Here is a 21,190-nt window from a genome sequence, read left to right as displayed (position 1 = left end):
TTTCTTTGAAAGTGATACACGTTAGTCGCTTGGCTGTGTAAATTAAAAATTAGCAATGTTAATGTACTTCTGAGGCTACGTCATCCATTAATGCGGTGTTATAAAAGACGTCACACACATGGAATTAAATTGACATGTTGGTATTGAAAATAACGGGAAATCCATTTCTGAACATTTCATCTTGAGTTTCTAGCTATCAATATATGGGCCTTTTGTCATATATTTCTAGATGTGAACGTTTAAGGTACAACATCATGTAATCGACAACAATATATTTAACTGATTTCTACTAAATACACGTGTGCATTAAACCTCTAACCGATATGGGTTCGACCCTCACTCGGGGCATTGAATTTCTTCATATGAAGAAGCCATCTAGCTGGCTTACAGAAGGTCGGTGGTTTTACCAAGGTGCCTGTCCGTGATGAAAAAATGCACTGAGAGGAATGGATATTCTTACACCATCAAAGCCTGAAAGTCGCCTTATTGAATGTCAGACAGGATTTTAAGGTGCGTTTGCTGGTGCTAGAAAACTCTTCTTACACCCCATGGTGTAAGATGACTCACGTGTTGCAATTTATGAATATATGCGTAAATTCATACGCCACAATAAAAATAGTGCTCAAAAGAAACGCACTCGTTATACTTCATTTCTTCTATTAGTTAAAGAATACGGTATGCAAGAAAAAGAATCTATCACTACTTGAAGATGCGGACGGAAATATCTGGTTCTAGTGTAAATGTTTTGCGGTAACTCGGCAGAGCCTCGAGCCAGTTATTTCCATCCACACTTTCTAACAGTGAAATATTGTTATAATATGACCTATGATTGTGTTGTTGCGATGTTAAACTCAACAAAACAAAATGATAAAATCGATGAAGGCGTTCGCTTTATTCGAAGTATTAATTTTGAAATTAATTCTACACACCAGGCGTTGTATAAAGTGCTAGTGGATTTTCAAATTTTATTAAGTGTAAAAACGCTACACAAATTTTCACTATTTCTTCGTTATTGTTATAAAGTCAAAAATGGCTATTGTTGCAGTGTGCACTCTTTATTTTCACGACAACAGTGTCATTGCATACACACATTTATATTTGCTGGCTGAGGCTGTATTAACAGCTCCGTTTTTTAAGAATTATATAAAAGCTTTTATTTAGTATTATTATTTAAAATCATATTATTTTAGGTGTTTAAGTTGCCAGTACAGATGTGTTCAAGTTATTCCACGTGCAATGATTGCATACAGGCAAGTTATTGTGAATGGTGTTTCAGGTAAGCCGTACAATTTACAATTGATAAAGTTTCAGTCATAGGGGATTAATTAAACTTTCTGGGTCGGTCGAATTTGTTGTATGTTTTTCCTGGGAAGCCACTTTCATTCACCTTGCATGGCCAAACATTATTTTACTCCAGTTTTATGATAAATGTACAGTCAAACCAGAACATAATCGACCGCAGAAATGAAATATATTTGGCTAAAGAAACGGAGAATTACTGGCCAGGATTCGGCTTTTATAATTTTTATTATAAAATTATGGTATGGTGAACAAGTAGCCTAATTCTTCCCCGTCAGTTACACAAAATGCTCTTTATATCATGTTATTCTAGTCATGCTCACTGTGAGTTAATTCTAAAAACACACCAATGCACTTAAAAGCAAAGAAAATCTCCTATATAAGTGACTCCCCACCCACTCCCAAATACCAGACATCTTAATCTCCAATAAACAAGATCCTGTCTGGTCCAGTCTGATAAGGGTCCGTACAACCCCTGTAAACTTGACATGTAGCCCAATTATTGTCAGAAGATCATAAATTTTATTAATATATACAGATAAATTGGTTATTTCCTGTGTTTTGCATTTTATTGATTGAAATGTGATTATTCTTTTTTTTCTTTTTTTTTTTTTAGAATATACACAAACTTAATATTGATCAATGCTGGATTACATTAGAAATGAAAGAAGCGTTCAGTTGCATTTTTAATAAATAAAAAGGAATATGGACAGATTGAACAAAATATGGGCACGATGGATGAACAGAATGTTTGGCTGGAGACATTTCTTATGACACAGTATGAAATGTGAAATGTGTTATGTGAACTGACTTATAAGAAAACTTCATTAATTGCAGATAATTCTGATTATAGTATGTGATTTGGGAATATAGAATTCCCCTTGTGTGGCATAAATACAGTTTCTTTGATTTATAATAAAATCCAGCAATAAAAAGATATCATTGTTCAAAATACACATAATTCATTATTTATAAAAGCTAGGTTCTTGAATGCATTTTTTTTTATATTTTCAATGAAAAATCCAGCAATGATGAGATTTAATTATGAACAAAATCTTGATTTATTGAAAAAATAATAAAAACACTGTAGTATCTTATCACTTTGTTTGTTTAGCCCTAATTTAATCAAGCTTTCTAAACTCGTTATAAAGTTGATAACTGGTTTGCTATAAAGGTGAGAAATATCACCTGCAATTTATGTACTGCACAGTAGTTGTACAGTAGCTTATTATGATAAACAGAAGCAAGTCCATCAATGGTCCAGTCTTGTATATTGGCCCTTACCGCCAGTACGCATACCTTATCATCCCCATAGGCCACATACATTTGTACCTGGCATACCAGAACCAGTGTCTTTAAAGTTTTATTATTGATAGGTTGCCTGTAAAATGTTACCTTTATGGTCCGGCTATTGTACCCAAAATGTGTTTGTCTACTACTATTGGATATTTGTTTGTTTGTTTGTTTTGGGTTTAACCCCGTTTTTCAACAGTATTAGTAACTTCTCCGCGAATTAATATAATAAACGGTAGATATTAACAGAACTTATTAACGCTTATATTATCATGAAGAAAAAGTTGAAACATAAAATATTAAAAAGAAGTGATGCTATAATCATGTCTTCCAATATATGGAGAGATATTTCGAAATGTCCGTCCGTCCGCAAGTATGTCACAAATGCTTACGGGATTTCAATTTTACCTTGTAGGGAGACTAAGCATCATGTTTTGTTTTGCATAGCGTCGGTATTTTAAGGTAGATATGCATGTTGGTCGCGACATGGTCTATTTAATTTTGGATAATGTTTGCCCGCTTGAAGCTCGGTTCTGTGGCTTGTTTTTCATAACATAGTCATTTCCTGGTTGATTGCATTTTATGGGAGTTATGACCCCTAAAATGTCAGTTTTGGATCAAGTGTTTACGTCAGCGTGTATCTAAAGGAATAATGTACTACTAATCTATTTTCAAGTTAGTTGTAAAATGGACATTTTTGTCAGGGAAAATTAAGTAATTTTTGTAGGGCTTCTCAGCACCAAGCTTAGTTGCCCGTATTTTACGTTTTCGGTTGAATGATTTCATGGTGATTTTTGAATGAAATGTATTTTTTTTATATTTATTTTATGGGATATAAAGTGGCACCAACACAGTTATAGATCATATGTTGATTTTCCAGCTTTGAGAGACCCCAGGTGCCTCTTCGTGCATTGTTTCATCACTAGTGGGCACCTGTGTAGAACCACGAATAATTTGTATATTTGACAAATTACTAACGTAACAAATAAGCACAGCTAGTGCTTCATTCCTTTTTCATTCTCTCATTTCTATAATTATAGTTGAATTGCTGTAAATAATAGTAGTTGGGTCATTTATGGGTGATTTGGGTTAATTACAGTGCTTACTCACGCCTTATCTTATATACAATAGCGAATGGGAACCAACTATTTGTTAAAGCGTGTACTCGTTGTAAAATACTATATGCGAATTTGGATCAATCAGAAACAGGCTATATGAATAGCACCAATCAAAGCGCACTTCTGTTAGGGTGTAAATAGGTATCGCCTGACAGTGAATTCATGCTGTATCCAGCGACTGATGCAGGCACATCGAGATTCAACGATTAAACTTAAAATTTATCCTAGTACTTTGGTGAGAAAATTATTTCACCTACACTGTCGTGGGGGGGGGGGGGGGGGGGTGATACATTATCTAAAAGAAGACGTTTGACATTCATACACTAAAGAAGAGTGCAGAATTGTAACAAGTTTTCGAGCTTTAGGGCCAGTGCAAAGAAGTATAACATTTACCTTTACTATAAGCAATAGCAAATATAGGCTGATCGTCGTAAAGCTGAGACAGAGACAAATAGATCTAGTTTGAAAATTTACTGAGACAGTAGAGAGTTCCAGCTTACAGGCGAGATTCAACGGTATTTGCGAAGTACAGCCAAGACATCGGGGTCATACCTATATGGTAGTTAAATGCTATATCTTACTTCAGTTAAGAGAACATAGGCTGAACATCTGCGCGATAGGACTCGTATGATTCAAAGATGTCATCTGATGGAAACTTCAACAAAAAGACAAGTCAAGTAAAGTACCTCCAGCCTATAGGAGTTTCAGCTGATAATCATTTGTTGAAGGTTGTTAGTTTACAACATTGAATGATTTACCTGATCCCTGAAGTTATCTAGCATATAATTGAAATCATTTACGAATCATTGGTATACGAATCATTTAGGCGAGGGGTAGCCAGAGAAAATAGAAGTATATATGAGATATATAGGTCATACCAGCTCTACGTTTAAACATAGGACATGCTATATAGTTTGTCAGCTAGTCTACAACATAGTCACCTTAGTGATTGGACCCATTTCATTGCTCAAGGTACTAAAGGTGTAGGCACTTCCCTGGGTCATATAACGCGAATCCTGACACACGGACCTTCCGTAAGCCAGCTGGATGGGTTCCTCACATGCAGAATCCAACGGCCCGAGTGAGGCTCAAACCCACATCGATGAGGGGCAAATGATTTGAAGTCAGCGACTTTAACAACTCGGTCACGGAGGCCCCCAAAATTTATTTGTCCTTTATAAACTTAGCTTAGTAGTACAGTAATATGTCAAGCTTATACATATTCTATACTACCGATACCCCTGTACAGCTTAGTAGCGAACCTAATTGGGCATTAAGTTGAATGAGTTAAGATAGAGGGCCTTTGAAATAAAAGAAATATTATATTTCATAATGTTTAGACATAACACCTTCATATCGTCACTAGTCCTAGTCATTTTAACACAGGATGTGTCTTCATCTTGTTCAAGTTCAAATGGCCCTGTTCAGGTGTAGGTACAGAGTAAATGGCCTTTCATTTATCAATACTTCCTCATTCACTTTTGTTTACAGTCTGGCACCTACATGTCCTCACCAGTCCGAACTATATTTACTTCAGTATGTCCAGATTTATGCCCCTGTTTTATTTAAAGGTGCAATATTTCATTATTACTTTTTATGTTTATATATATTTTAGAACCTTCAATTTCCAACCAGTCATTATCATAATTATTTACTCTCTCTCTCTCTCTCTCTCTCTCTCTCTCTCTCTCTCATATGCTAACCATAAATTCTCGTTCAAGTTTGATTAACAGGTTGTTTGTATATTAACGTCTGCAGAAGCCTGATGGATTGTTGGTGACGGAGTCCAAAGGTCGCTATTCTTGCATAAAATCATGCAACGAAGACTACATGTATTATTTTCATAGGTGATGATTTCACGATTCCGGTTCTTGAAAACGGACAAGATGTTTGAAATATCTATAGTGTTAAATCCGCAAAACTTTACGACACTGCCAAAAGCATGTATTTTTAGAAAAAAAATATTTTTATTTCTCGTTATTACAAACATGACCAATGCATATTTTTGCATATCACTTTCAAATTCGTTAAAAGGAAAATAATTTCAAGAATGATTATTTTACTTACGAATTATTTTGAGTACGAAAGTGTTGCCCTGCTTCCAGATTTTTTATGACTTCAGTGAGGTATTGAATAAAAACATTCAATTGAAACTTCCCAAAATAATTTATATGATTTTTGATAATCGCAGTTTCAATACATTCGCAGCTTTCGACGAAAATTGAATCCTTTATTTTCCTTATGCCCAGTTGGAAAAAGAGTAGATAAGGGGAGTCAGCGCGTCGTCCGTGTGCTTACTGGAGATGGCAGTGCGTTTGAGGCTGGTAACTTATAAAGCTAAATATTCTATGGATTTGACTGCTTCTTTTATGCTACAAAAAGATTTTAATGGAAGAAAAAAGACGCAAATACCAGATGTCCGTCAGCGGAAAATATTCGGCTGTGGCAAACCATTCAAAAATAAATGTCATGTATTAACAGAACGTGAACTGCCTTGTTACTACACGATTTTTCTCTTGTTAATACATGCATGGATCCAGTGAAAGTACTTTTTATACAAAAATACTTAAATAAGCAACATTTTATTATGTTTGCACATAGTTCATTTATTTCTGAACAAATCCCTATCGTATTTACAGAGACAATTTATACGGGCTCTAAAGCAATCAAGTACCAAGCCAGTGTTCTTGTAAGGCAAAATGTTTGATTGTTGAGCTATGTGCTCACGAATTACTTAATATGATCTCTACGACATCCTTGACTTTGAATTGTGAATAATGGTACATACATTTGTAGTGATAAGTGAAAGGGCCACCATGACTAGTTTTTTTGGGGGTTTTGTTGTTTAGGTATGGTTTCTTATAACACCCTTTTCTTAAGAAATGGTTGAATATAACACTATTTCTAGTTTTAAGGATTTCGCTTTCTATTTTCCCACAGAATCACATCACATTCTTTTCACTGCTTTACAATTTTGGATCTGTTCTTTTCCAAATACATGTCGTTTAGCTATGGCCAGGTATTGCATATTCATTTATTCTACCATTTAACTCAAGTTGGACATGTTCAAAAGCATTCTTCAGTTTCAAAGTCAAATAAATGCATAGTTAACACATTTTCGGGGAAAGTACACTTTTTATTTCTTCTGTGTCACATCAAATGAGGCCAAATTTAGTTTAAGTTAATATTTATGAGAATGTTTGAAGTGCAGTAAACACTAAATTATACGGTGACTATACTTTGATCAAAACTCAGGGGTACGAGTAAGTTGCTGACCGTTAACTTTAGTATGTACGTAACTATATATAAATTGTTAAAATATTTCCAGTTCGTAATAAAATGACCGCTAGAAGGCGTGCTCACATATCACTATTAGTATAAAGTTCGAACTTAAAGATATTCCCGATTAAAAATAATCGCTCGACTTAAAATGATTTCACACGAATGATCCTTGGGTGACTTTCTACCAATACTATTCAAGTTATTCCAAATTCGCTAAAAACATGGTCGATAGTGGACGTGATATGTATCTAGTAAAAAACGCCTTGCCATATTCAAAAATTCTACACAGATGTTTCTTTGGTGGACATTTACAACATTTATTTAAATTATCAAGATTCGTCAAAAAGAAACAAAAAAGAACAAAAAAAAAGCACAAAAAAAAACAAGACCACCAGAGCTACAAACACAACATAACCCCCTTAACCAACGGTCTGAGAAATGTTTTACCAATAATGTTCAAATTACTTTGACTTGTCAAAAAAGTGGCCGCTACAGTGCATGATTTCTTTTTATTATAATTAATTAATATCCTTGTCAGAAACTTTAGACCCAATTTTAAATGATTTCACACAGTTGAGCTTAAGATGACACTCTACCAAGAATGATGTTCAAACTATTCTGACTCGTCAAATACCATGACCGCCGAAGTGCGCACTCACTTTTCCCTATATGAATATAGTAAAAGCTCAAAACATTATTTTTATCATGAAATATTGTTATATTTTCACAGGAATAACCTTTGGTGTGTCCCTAATCGTCAAAATCCATGACTACCAGAGAACATCGTCATTTTTCCCTATCTGTATAAAGTGGAAACTTTACAAATCTTCCTGTCAAAACCTGATTGTAACCCAAATCATCCTTGTGTCGTCCTTTATTGAGACTGTTGAAATTATTTATATTCTAAACATACACGGCCACCATATGCAAATCCCAAGCTCTGTCTCCAGGCACGCTACCTATCTACCAAGTTTCATTTAAATTGGTCATAGTTACTAACTCATGTTATTGAACAGAGACCGATGTTTACCACCCACTCGTCTAACGGCATTTGCGCATCTGATAACAAGGTTTCTATGAAAACCTGTTTAAGGACTATGTTATTTTGACAATGAAAAATTCCTATGTAAAACTGAGATTGTCGTAACAACACGAGAAATGCGCGGGGATCAAAGAGAAACTAATAATAATGAAAAAATGCATCTCCGAGTAAATTATAAAATATCAATGACACTCAAAAGCATGTCCCAACAGTGTACTGGAAGAAAATGCATAGAATTTTTTTGGGTAGGTATTTGGTACCGTAAGTCTCTCATACGTATACAATATATATATTCATCAATCAAGGATATGTCAGTGTAAATGAGCTGAGCGTTAGTTTTCTCAGAAAACGTCGTTAAACTGTGTTACACAAATCACACGTGCACCGATTTTTTACAAAAATATGTCCGCCATGTTTTCTTCAGTGAACGAAATAAAAGGAGTATTTTACCTTAGAATTCCTTATTGTATAGTGCGATTCACTCTCTAATCTAATAAAAGCATCACTTTTTTATAACATCCCACTGTCCGATCTTTCTGATCACTTAACCATCACCCACAATTACAAAATAAAACCAATGTGGCATCAAAATTATCACTTTACACGGCTTCATGAAGATCACGGCCTGCTAACATTAAATTTCTAAACATGCGCCAACCAAACAAATGATGAAAGATCGGGACTTTTTCAAAGATATGTTTTATTTCCAGTAATTTTCTGATATTCTAACGTTTAAGCAACCGAATTGTATGCACAGAAATAACGAAGAAGCTATGCAGTATAGCTTTTAGTTTAAATTTTGGACCTACCTTTTTCCAGTCCAACAACATACATGTTTGTGTCACAAATCCGGCTTGTCCTCGAAATCAGTGTCAAAGGTTACTAGAACATAAATACAATAAATAAACAACCGCTTACAGTGTTAAGGTACTTCGAATTCCGCCATCTTGAATTTAGAATGACCTTCATTTGCGGTGTGAAAATATAGTGAACAAAAGCTTTCAAATGCAGGTGTTCCATAGCTCAAAAACAGCTCAGTTTGCAAGACCTGAACTAAAAGTAGCTGTATGAAAAGTAATACCGCAATTTGGAAATAAACAAAGCAGATATTTTACCTGTATTTTTCCAAATTTTTGGTTAGAGTTATAAATCCTTTCCAAACACTCAACAAAAAAAATTAAAGGGTCAGAAGTATAATATCATAAATCTTTTTTGAAAATGCAAATATATTAAAAATAACAATAGCGAATAAATGTTAAGACCATTTAGAATTAAAAATGAAGAAAAGCAAGTCACTAAGTGCAAACACGGTCATGGTTGAATGAAGGGAACCGGACAGGTATCAGAAACACGGTTTTCAACGTGCACGGGATTTTCGCGTAAAGTTATTGTCTATGCTTCAATGATTCTTTTCACAATTGTTTTCATTGTAACGAGTGCAGTTTTGTCTTTTAGCACAAAACTAGAGCACATATTGGAATAAAATTCGAAAATAATGCCACAAAGACGCCATTTGACTCAAAATGAAACGCAGCGTGCTCTCGGCTATCTGTTAGCTGGTCAGACCCAACGTCATGTTGCGATGGAGTTTAATGTTAGCCAGAGCGTCATCGGCAGGTTGTGGCAGTTGTACCTGGAAACTGGGGATGTACAGCGGAGTCCAGGTCAAGGTCGTTTGCTGGTCACAACTGAAGCGCAGGACCGACAATTATCGCTTATGGCACGACGTCGACGGTTCGACTCCGCCGTTACGCTAAATAGAGACTTTGAGCAGACGTATGGGTACAGGATCTCTGTTCAAACCGTCAGGAACAGACTTCATGCTGCAAACCTGCGGGCTAGAAGACCGGTCGTGAGACCGCCCTTGACCCCACACCACCAAAGATGTCGTCTAGTGTTTGCCCGCGACAAGCTGCCATTTGGACGTCAACGTTTGCGCAACGTTTTGTGGACTGACGAGTCCAAATTCAATTTGGATTTCAATGACGGGCGCAGACGAGTGTGGAGACAGAGAAACGAACGTTTCCGGGACTGCTGTGTGGCAGAGCATGACCGATTTGGAGGGGGTTCAGTGCCTGTATGGGCGGGCATATCCTATGACGGGCGCACGGACCTATACGTCATTAGGAACGGTGCACCGAGTGGTGTTAGGTACAGGGACGAGATCTTAGACCCTAGTGTGCGCCCTTACGCTGGAGCTTACGGTCCAGGCTTCATACTGATGGACGACAATGCACGCCCCCACCGAGCACGGGTGGTGGATCAGTACCTGGAGTAGGAGGGCATAGAGCGGATGGACTGGCCAGCGAGGTCGCCAGACCTCTATTCAATAGAGCATGCCTGGGACATTCTGCAACGCAGGATATCCGGTCGCGATCGGCAACCAAGGACTGTCGAGGAGCTAACAAATATACTCATTGAAGAATGGCACAGGATACCCATCGCAGACATTCTGAGGTTTATTCTTAGCTTTCCCCGCAGATGCCAGGAAGTGATTAATGCACGTGGTGGACACACACGATACTAACTGTGATTTGAGGGAAGAACCCATAAGGTGGGACGTTTAGTTTAATTTTTTGTTACCCCACCCACCTAGTCTGACACACGGACTTTTGAGGGTGGTTGTGTTTTATGGAGAACTGTGATACTGTTTTTTACTTTTTTCAAGAGAGGAAGACTCTACAATGAAGTAAACACGTAATTTTACATACTACTGTAAAGATTCCACTGAATCAATTTTACGTTTATACATTTGTTACGACCCTATATACTTGACCCTTTAATTTTTTTGTTGAGTTTACTTTATTAAAAATTCACGAATGGCAAAGGTTAGTTCAAAGTTTCAATTAATGCATAGGAGAATTGTCTTACTGAATAGAACTAAACGTATTACAAAATCTGTTTTCAAATCTGACCACTTCATGTATTAAAACGAAAATACATTTGTACATGTTGCTATTTTCAGCACACATAATAGTAGTGCAATGTGCGGACAATGATTTTTCTATGTATGGTGTACCAAACTGCCTAAAATTGTAAGACGAGTCTCAGACTTAATGTGAACAAGATTTGGTTTAAGTATAAGAAAGGTTTAATTTATTATACTGGAATTTATGTACTTACACTTTACGGAAAATGTTGCGGGAATGGAATTTTCGGCATTTTCTGCGGTAACTTCCGAAATTACTTAATGTAACTTCCTCACACATACGTGATTGTATATTTATAAATTATAAAAACAATCGAAATATTTGCTTTATCACGATATATGCAAATATTTTTAGACAATCTTGAGACATTGGGCCACAGTATTTCTGCATACTGGTCCGGGACAGGTTAGATGTGTATAGTGATTCCTTATTAGATGTTTTGTGCGTCGTAAACTAACCAATTTTGATATATAGTTTTTTTTTTTTATATACAATATGAGAATTTATGCAGGATGTTTTTTTAAAAACACAGTAAGAATAAATCGCAGAAAAATGTACAGCCAAATATGTTACAAAGTAATACAATTTGTATACAATTGTAGATAACTACGAAACAAACAAAATGCAATCGGTTGTACTTTTCGCGCGAAAACCTGATGATAAAAATCAGAAATATCTCAATAGTAACTTTTTTTGTATCTTAGTTCTTCGTTAAAGAATGATATTTTCTACACTTTCATAGATTTAAACTGACAATAAATGTGTTTTGCAATTCCGGCATAGAAAAGGACACTGACTTTACGGGTGGACGGATAGCTCAGTGGTTTGCACACTGGCCTTCCAATCCTGAGGTCGGGGGTTCGATCCCCGGCAGCTACTCGGGAATTTTCAGAAACGCTTTTCAGTGTTTCCCGCCCAACTAGAGGTGTACTGGTCAGGAACCCAGGCAATCCTTGCGTGTATTCAGTGCTATACACTGGGCACGTTAAAGAACCAGGCTGTCTATTCGAAACGAGCTAGGCTAAGTTAGCCGGACAAGCCTGTATCTGATTTCTGATCCCTCTGTCGTGGGGGCTTTGTCTCACTCTGTCCCTCTGGTCAGATCGCTCTGTGTCTGTACTAGTAGAGGATGGATTATGCGCCCTGTGTGGCTGCATTTGAACTATGTAAAACGCCTTTGAACGTGAAATTGATCATGAAAAGGGCACTATATAAATCTGGTATAATATTAATATAAGAATAATAATAATATACATTACTGCGGTGTTGGCAGCGGAAGCAGCGGTCCAGTACTAAGACTGTCTACGAAACCAAGGATAACGAGTTCTTCATCTGAAAATTACGAACACTGGGATCAGTGCTTAGTATACACCTGAAAATAATAGACTTGCTATTTGCCGAGTGCACACTTGTTTTCTATCTTTGTTAATATAGAATAGACTTTGAAATATTCGTACACATGCATAATCTCATAAACACTTCTTTAATGTGTGTTCTCTGAAATTAACAAATAACTGGCTCAACTGAGACACCATGCTTTAAAGTAAATTCAGTTTATTCACCACGAGGTTCAAAATGCATGGGAGTCTCGTGATAGTAGTGCCTTTAATTTCACATGGTTGAAGTGTAAACAAATAGTTAAAATTGCTTCGTTTTATTTCTCACGGAAAAGATCGGACTGTTTTTGATATTGGAATAATTATAGAACATATATGCATTTAAAGTTGAAAGTTGATTGTTTTTTACAGGACGTAAAACTGAAGGAAGTAAGCACTTTTACTTTTTTAGCAATATCATTCAGGTAAACTTTGACATTGATTACAAAGAGAAATCAGTTTTGTGTCATCTTGAAATGCGTTGTTCGGCTGAAACGTATAGTTCCCGGAAAAGTTCTAAAACGGTTTATTTTGGGGGACTTTTGTTTTATTTTTAAGTTCAACACAATGTGCAATATTACCAGTTTTTGAAAATAATTGAACTTTATGTTAGAAAACGTTCCGATCTTTCATTAATATTTTCCAGCGGATGCTTACAAATTTTAAGTGAAACGGCTTTCTTGTCCAGGAGAGGTGTGTAAAGCGGAAAACTATCATTACACATTGCGTTTATTCTTTAAATGTAAAGCATCGGTAACAGATAAAGGAGATCGGACAGTGCATAACTATACTAAATGGATATCTCTAACCATGAATAAGGAGACATATATATTTCAGTAAGGAAATCTGAGGTAAAAGAACAATCATATATTTAATTTCCTGAAATAAACATGGCGGCGAAATATTTTAGAAAAACTGTGCACGTGTTTTGCACATTAGAATGTTTAAAGACATTTTCTTGAAAAAGTAACGCTCGTGTGCACTATTTTGGCATTTCTTTGATCTGAAAATAAATATCTTATAGAAATTAAGGTTGCATACGATACCAAAATTTTGCACCAAAAATGTTCACTCATTTTCTTCCAAAGCACTGTGGAGATCGGGTTCAGCGTAGCTCTCATGCTCGCAAGTTTACCTACAGATATATCTTTTCAACTTTTATCATATATTTTTTGTGTCCTTGCATTTCGAAAGGTATTTCGAGGATTCTGATTTTCACATGAATTTCTAATTTCAATTTGCGAAAGTACCTTAATGTAAGTCCCATAAGATGAAACGGCTCGTGTTTATACCTTCATATATATTCCATATCGGGAACATTGACAATCACAGTTCGATCTTTTCCACGATCATGTAAACATTTACTTTTATTCCTTTATTTACATTTCAAGCATGGCGAGTCTTATATACGTTCAAGAACGTAAATTTCGTGTTTTCCGACCCTCATGGTGTGTAAACTTCTAGAATTAAAAGTATGGTGTATTCGACAAACCATTTGTTATTTTTGACAGTAAATATCATTGAGAGTATCATTATTTTAACGAAATTTAAATGAATATATAAGTTTAAGAAAAACGTGGACATAATTGTTCAATTCACAGGATATGAAAGTCAGCGTGAATATTTCATAATGGTAAATATTTCAAACGTTACTTCTATAGATGCCTCCATTACCGGATGGCCAAGGTCGGTTAGTTCGATTTCCTTGCAACCGACGTGGGATCGAAACCTTACTTGAGGTGTAAAATTTTTCATATAAGTAAGCCACCAACTTACTTATCGATGGTTGGTGTCTCTATCTAGGTACTCGCCTGAGCCCGAAAAAAATGTATGGAGGGGCACCTGGAGTCTTTCCATACCAACAAAACCTGGGAAAAGTTAATTGTGTCGTTTCGATGTTACTCTATACCCAACAGAATGAAATAGATAAACATTATTCACGTTTTTGTTTGTTTGTTTGTTTGTTTATATTTTTATATAAATGAATATGCAAAGGAGTATTTGTTTGTTTTCAGTGTTACGTCAAAATATAATACTACAATTATACATCAACAGTGAACGCCACATACATAATATTTTCACGAGGGGTTAATGCTTTGATGTAACATGTAAAACAAACATATCCCTTCTGTATAAAGGTAAAGGTCTTGTTTATCATAGTGTCACCGCTATTGAAATGGCCAGCCAATTTGGATTATGAGACACCTTTATTGTGCTTGTCAATTACCCCCCAACTCCTACCACTATGCCAGGCGCCATGCGGATAGAAGTGTTTAAGTATTCATTTAACTAGCTCGCGGTTGACGAATCGGCCTTTTCGGAACGAGTCCCATGATCCAAGTGCAAAATCAGCTATGCTAAATAATACGTACGATATGTTTGTTTCTCACTCTCTAACATTTCCGAAACAGTCTCTTCGATTTTTATCGTAGAGTTTTAGTTTATTTTTCACCTTTAATTAAAGGGTAAGGAGAGCTTGAAAATAGGTTAATTTTATATGAAAGTCATCACGAAGCCTTTCATAACACTGAAAGAATTTTTAAAATCGGACAACTATTGAAATAGATATGGCAGTTTGGAGTTTAAGAAAACGGCTGATAATGGACACAGACATTTAAGTGTGTTTATGATGTCATGATGCCTTTCCCTTTAAAGCAAAAGTCTATCGGTGGGAAGTGAGCAGTTAGCAATTGCAGCAGTTAACTGCTGTAACTGCTGCAACTACTAACTGCCAACTTCCTACTGGTCAAAAGTCTTTAATATAATTTTAAACTTAAACTTTGAAGTTTAGTAGGTAAAAATTGTAGCATTCTCTAGGTCAAGCGTATTTTTATGACCGTGATATTCCTTCTTTTGTCAGTCATTATCTACACAAATGTATTGTAAAAATGTTTTTTTAACCAAAGTGGAAAATATCAGGAACTTGAAAATGCAGCTTTCTAAAAGGCCAGTTAGAATTCTCGATGTCATTTGTCAGACATACGCTTGTAAATAAATAACATTATTACAAAATTAATAATACAATTTCTTTTTGTGCACTTTGCGGACTTATGATAAAGTTATATATATATATATATTAATCTGAGCAGTACACTCCCTGTAAATGCGCACTACGTAAGCGCCCAGGCCCTTCTCGCACACCATACCTATAGTTCGGACTTCTTTATTGTGTAAAGGCACAGAAATGACAACTTTTACCGACACCTGGTTAATTGTAATGTCTTTTTTAGAAAAGTAATAAATGGAAATAGAAAAATAGCTCTCAGTTCATTTACACGGATAGTTCAGCTTTATCATGTATGTTATACTTTTTCGCATTTATGCTTGATGATATAGAGTACTTACCCCGAAAACTGTGACCCTAACATGCTGATAACTTTTCCCACTTTAGTCTTTTACTTAAAGTAAAAGTTCAGCAATGCATGGTATTAATATATTGTCACATTGGAATAAAATTTGTTTCACAGTAACTTCGAAATTCCTCAGAAATCATATCATGTACCCCACCCACCTGATTCAGAATTTCAAAATAGCATACCTTAACATGTGTTAAGTTATCGTATTTTGTTACGGTTGTTATATTTAATTGTAGTATTTAGTATTAGTAGTACTGAGGTGGCCGAGTCGTGTGGTTAACGTCAGTCACCTCAATTCAATTGCTTCTCATCGCTGTGGGTTCGAAACCTTGTTACGGGTGTAGAATAATCAATATGAGGAAGCAATTCTGCTGGCTAATGGAAGGTCCACTCAGGTGCCCTCCTATGTCATTTACAATGCTCGGGGTGCAAAAGCTGGAAAATTGTTAAATGACCTAAAATGTGTTACTGCAACGTAAAACCCATATTCCTTTGACAATTCGGAACGAACATTGTTCTACAATTTAAGATTTTTTGCTACTTTCTTGTCAACAGAATTAAATAGAATACTGTTTTGTTCTAGTAGCCGGCCATATTAATATCATCCATAGCAAAGTTACCTGCGGTAACTGCAAACTCATGTGGACCAGCAGAATGTGTTCAATATATGCGTTGGTTATAAATGTAAAGCAAATGTGTTATAAACAGCACTGGAATAGCAAACTGATTTACATAGCAAACAGTTCGAATATACACCTAATTTCAGTTCTTAATTGTTATAATAAGATGTAGTTTACTTGATTAATTTACTATTTGTTTGTTTGCTTCTTAAGTAAGTAAAATATAATAATGCCCACGCCATCTATACTGACGGATGTTAAAATTGTCAAAGTCTAAAATGTTTAAAATTCATAATTTATTATTTATGCTTCAAGCGTTTAAACTCTTGAATGGTACTGTTAAGTTGCAGAACATCGTAGGCGTAATTTGTCTCACATAATAGTGCTGCTTTAAGATTTCATTGATATGTTTAATAATTGTGTGAAACTTACATCAAAGCAATGCTCCATCAAACGCTCGAAGGATTGAAAGAATGACTTGATTTAATTCATGTTGGTGCTGTACGTATGCTGTTAAAACAGCCCACTCGTATAAGTACCGCACAGTATTATGGCGTTTTTATTTTAGCAACATGTAAATAAACAATCAGTACTTAGCAATCACTTTTAAAACAAAATATATTGGAAGCAAGATCAATAGTTGGCTTGATGGCGCAGTACGTTGAGTGGATAGACATGTAATAATTTTGTAGTGATAGTTTTGATGGTTCGAACCTTGCATCCGTCATTTTTTATTTTATTTTGCATTTAATTTATATACTTTGTGTAAGTTTGTTTGTCTCTAGTTTCTAATTTATTCATGAAAGCCTCAAAAACATTAGATCATATTAAAAATGAAGCGTATTTAAACATGATTATGTGATAACAGTGACATAATATATAAGTTAGTGAACAAGTTAGTATTTATTAATTTAGATTAATAAATTTGTGTTGTTTTCGTTGAATCGTATTTAAAAAAAAAAATAAGTACAGTTTTGAAAATATTTTTACGGGTCCGGAATCGAACTCCCGGCGGAAAAGTATAAGATGGATACCAATACCGCTCGACCAACGAGGAATTACTATCTGCAGCGTAAACATTGTGTATTGACTTAAATTTACTTTATTGTTTTGTTTGTTTACGAGTCAATATATTTTTTGCAACATTTGTGACCTTATAGTTGTGAAAATAAAGAACCGCTGTAACAGGCAAATGATTCATACGTACATGTTCATACGGGACCCTTCTGCTCAAAATGCACTAAGATGACCCTTAATTGACAGTATTAAGTGCAGCAATCAATTTTAAAATATACCAAGCACCATGGAATTCTTTCATGAAACAATTTTTTATTTAAATTTTGTAGTTTAGAAACAATGTCGAAATATAATATAAACGAATCTGAAACTTCAATTAGGGTCTGAAACTACACTAAATATACTTTTTTGGAAAACATGATATTGTGTTTCTTCGTTTTTGGGTTGTACACATTGCGCCAGATATAATTACCAGAACAGAATGTTATTCTGTTTCTATTACACAGCTATATACATAATGCAATAATGTCTTTCATTCTGCGTCATTGTTTGATTTTTGTCTACTGCTTAATGCATAAATGTTTGCTGTTCATTATATGACAATAAAAACTAGAAATTGCTTTTGTAAAAAAGCGCATGTCTCCCCCAATGCAAAGTCCTATAGGCAAGAAGTCAATAGGCGTCAGGAGCGAAAGTCAAAGAGACACTGATGGTTGGCTGCAATAGGGATCATCTACTTGACATGTCCAGTCATCCCGCTAAGTTTCAACACTCTTGGCCTAGTGGTTCTCAAGTCAACTGTTCAGGCTCCTGTGACCTTGACCTTTGATCAAGTGACCCCAAAATTAAAAGATGTCATCTACTCTGCATGTCCTATCATCCTATTAAGTTTCAACATTCTAGGTCAAGTGGTTCTCAAGTTATTTTCCGGAAATGATTTTACATGACCAGGCCCCTGTGACCTTGACCTTTAATAGACTGACCCAAAAATCAATAGGGATCATCTACTCTGCATGGTCAATCATCATATGAAGTTTCAACATTCTGTGTCAAGAGGTTCTGAAGTTATTGATCGGAAACGGTTATCATTGTTCTGGCCCCTGTGACCTTGTCCTTTAAAGGAGTGACCCCAAAAATAAATAGGGGTCATTTACTCTGCAGGAACAATCATCCTATGAAGTTTCAACATTCTGGGTGGAGAGGTTCTCAAATATTGATCGGAAACGGTTTTCGATATTCAGGCCCCTGTGACCTTGACCTTTAACAGAATGACCCCAAAATCAAAAGGGGTCATCTACTCTGCATGATCAATCATCTTATTAAGTTTCAACATTCTGAGTCAAGTGGTTCTTAAGTTACTGACCGGAAATGGTTTTCAATGTTCAGGCCCCTGTGACCTTGACCTTCAACAGAGTGACCCAAAAATCAATAGGAGTCATCTACTCTGCATGATGAATTATCTTATGAAGTTTCAACATTCTGGGTCAAGTCGTTCTCAAGTTATTGATCGGAAATGGTTTTCCATGTTCAGGCCCCTGTGACCTTGACCTTCGACGGAGTGACCCCAAAATCAAGAGGGTTCATCTACTGTGCATGTCCAATCACCCTATGAAGTTTCAATATTCTGGGTCAAGTCGTTCTCGAGATATTGATCGGAAATGGGTTTCCATGTTCAGGCCCCTGTTACCTTGACCTTCGACAGAGTGACCCCAAAATCAATAGGGTTTATCTACTGTGCATGACCAATCATCCTATGAAGTTGCTATATTCTGGGTCGTTCTCGAGTTATTGATCAAAAATGGTTTTCCATGTTCAGGCTCCTGTGATCTTGACCTCTGACGGAGTGACCCCAAAAACAATAGGAATCGTCTCCTCCATAAGCCCTACTAACCTATGAAGTTTGAAGGTTCTAGGTCAAATGGTTCTCCAGTTATTGCTCGGAAATGAAGTGTGACGTACGGACGGACGGACAGGGCAAAAACAATATGTCTCCCCCAGAGGTGAGGGGGTGGGGGGAGAGACATAACTAATTGAAGCAAGAGACATGTTACGTCAAAGAAATTGATGTTACACCAAGGAGTGATTTTGTTACAATAAGGAAAATCAACATATTTGATAAGATTGAACATTTTAATAAACTGTAAAAGATTAACTAAAGCAAATAAAAACAATTCTATACTACTCAAAATACACAACAACTGAATATTGTCTTAACAGTATCCATAAAAAAACATGTGTCAGCATTTTAGGTCTGCCTGTTACATGAAAGGAACTTTTGTGTCACAGCAAGGAAATCTAGTTAATTTATTTCAAGAATTTGGACCTAATCATGACTTGTACTTAAACTTTATGTTTTGCTGAGCTTAACTGTACTATGGATCGAAAACAAATGTATTGAACTGAGTCCTTACGTTCGTTTGAGTCACTCTTGGTGTGTATGTTACATCTATTAATTACCTATGTTACAGAAAGGAAATATTTCAGGATTAAAACTTTTCATACACATTTTTTCTTTTAGAAAAAAGATAAATAAAAATTTGGTATCTGTGTTCTGAAAGAAGATGAAAAATTATTGAATAGAGTTTAAGAAATAAACAGGAACTGTCTATATGGATGCTTTCCATTATGAAAATATTGATATTGATCAACAGTGTGAAAAATAGATCATCCATAATTTGTCATCAAGTTTGTACTTGTTTTTTTTTTGTGTGTGTCCAGGAATGCTTACACAGCGGACAAAAGCTTTGACATTGTGCAGATGATACTAACTCTGGTCTTTCAACTTTATTGGCCAACAGAAGTAGTTTTCACTGATTCTACCGTTTTGACGCATACACTCTACAAATACACTGGATAAACATGCCTCTGTTACAAGACCGACATAGGCTTTCCATTAAAATTTACAATAATATGTTTTCTGACATAATACTCAATAGATACACTGACATGTTTATCTATTACTTAATATATCTTCTCAATACTTGCGTCACATTTTATATTTTCATCACTTTTCTCAGTCCTATAAGCTGTCTGGCTTTCGTCTACATTCTCAACAACGCTGTCACTCTTACGAACTGTCTCACTATCATCTACATCACTGTATACCTCCTCACATGTCCCCTCACTCCTGCCACCTGTCTCCCTTTGGCCTGCATCACTGCACACTTTCTCACCGACCCTTTTACTCTTACAAACTGTCTCACTACCACCTACATCACTGCATACCTTCTCACCAACCCCACTACTCCTCCAACCTGTCTCACTACCACCTTCATCACTGCATACTTTCTCACCAACCCAACTACTCCTACAATCTGTCTCGCTGTTACCTAAATCACTGCATAACTTCTCAAAACCCAACTACTTCTGCAAACTGTCTCACTAGCACCTACATCACTGCATACCTTCTCACAAACCTCACTACTCTTACAAACTGTCCCACTACCACCTACATCCCTGCATACCTTCTTACCAACCCCACTACCCCTACAAACTTCCTCACTACCACCTACATCACTGCATACCTTCTAACCAACCCCACTACTCTAACAAACTCTCTCACTACCACTTGCATCACTGCATACCTGTTCACATCCCAGCTACTTCTACAAACTGTCTAACTACCACCTACATTACTGCATACCTTCTCACCAACGCCACTACTCTTACAAACTGTCTTACTACACCTACATCACTGCATACCTTCTCCCCAACCCCACTACTCCTACAAACTGTCTCGCTGTTACCTGCATCACTGCATACCTTCTCACCAACCCCACTAGTTTTATAAACTGACTCACTACCACCTACATCGCTCCATACCTTCTAACCAACCCCACTACTCCTACAATCTGTCT

At 36.0% G+C, this 21,190-nt stretch overlaps 1 protein-coding gene across 2 annotated transcripts in view; it reads left to right on the top strand.

The window, feature by feature from the left end:
• The first annotated feature begins 1,188 nt into the window (after window positions 1-1,188).
• LOC128554282 (uncharacterized) overlaps window positions 1,189-21,190 on the top strand; it is a 43,257-nt gene continuing 23,255 nt past the window's right edge. The window contains exon 1 of one of the 2 annotated variants that reach the window (XR_008369568.1): window positions 1,189-1,276. Coding sequence is in view for 1 of the 2 variants with exons in the window: in XM_053535539.1 (XP_053391514.1) it covers window positions 1,212-1,276 (65 nt within the window). In the remaining variant the exon portion in view is untranslated. The remainder of the gene's footprint in view (window positions 1,277-21,190) is intronic. The other variant, XM_053535539.1, reaches the window with a different exon arrangement.

This window comes from Mercenaria mercenaria, unplaced genomic scaffold (assembly GCF_021730395.1).
Source record: "Mercenaria mercenaria strain notata unplaced genomic scaffold, MADL_Memer_1 contig_4902, whole genome shotgun sequence".
In the NCBI taxonomy this organism is placed as follows: Eukaryota; Metazoa; Mollusca; class Bivalvia; order Venerida; family Veneridae; genus Mercenaria; species Mercenaria mercenaria.
The sequence above is the reverse complement of the archived record's forward strand: the minus strand, read 5'-3'. Positions and strand labels throughout refer to the sequence as shown.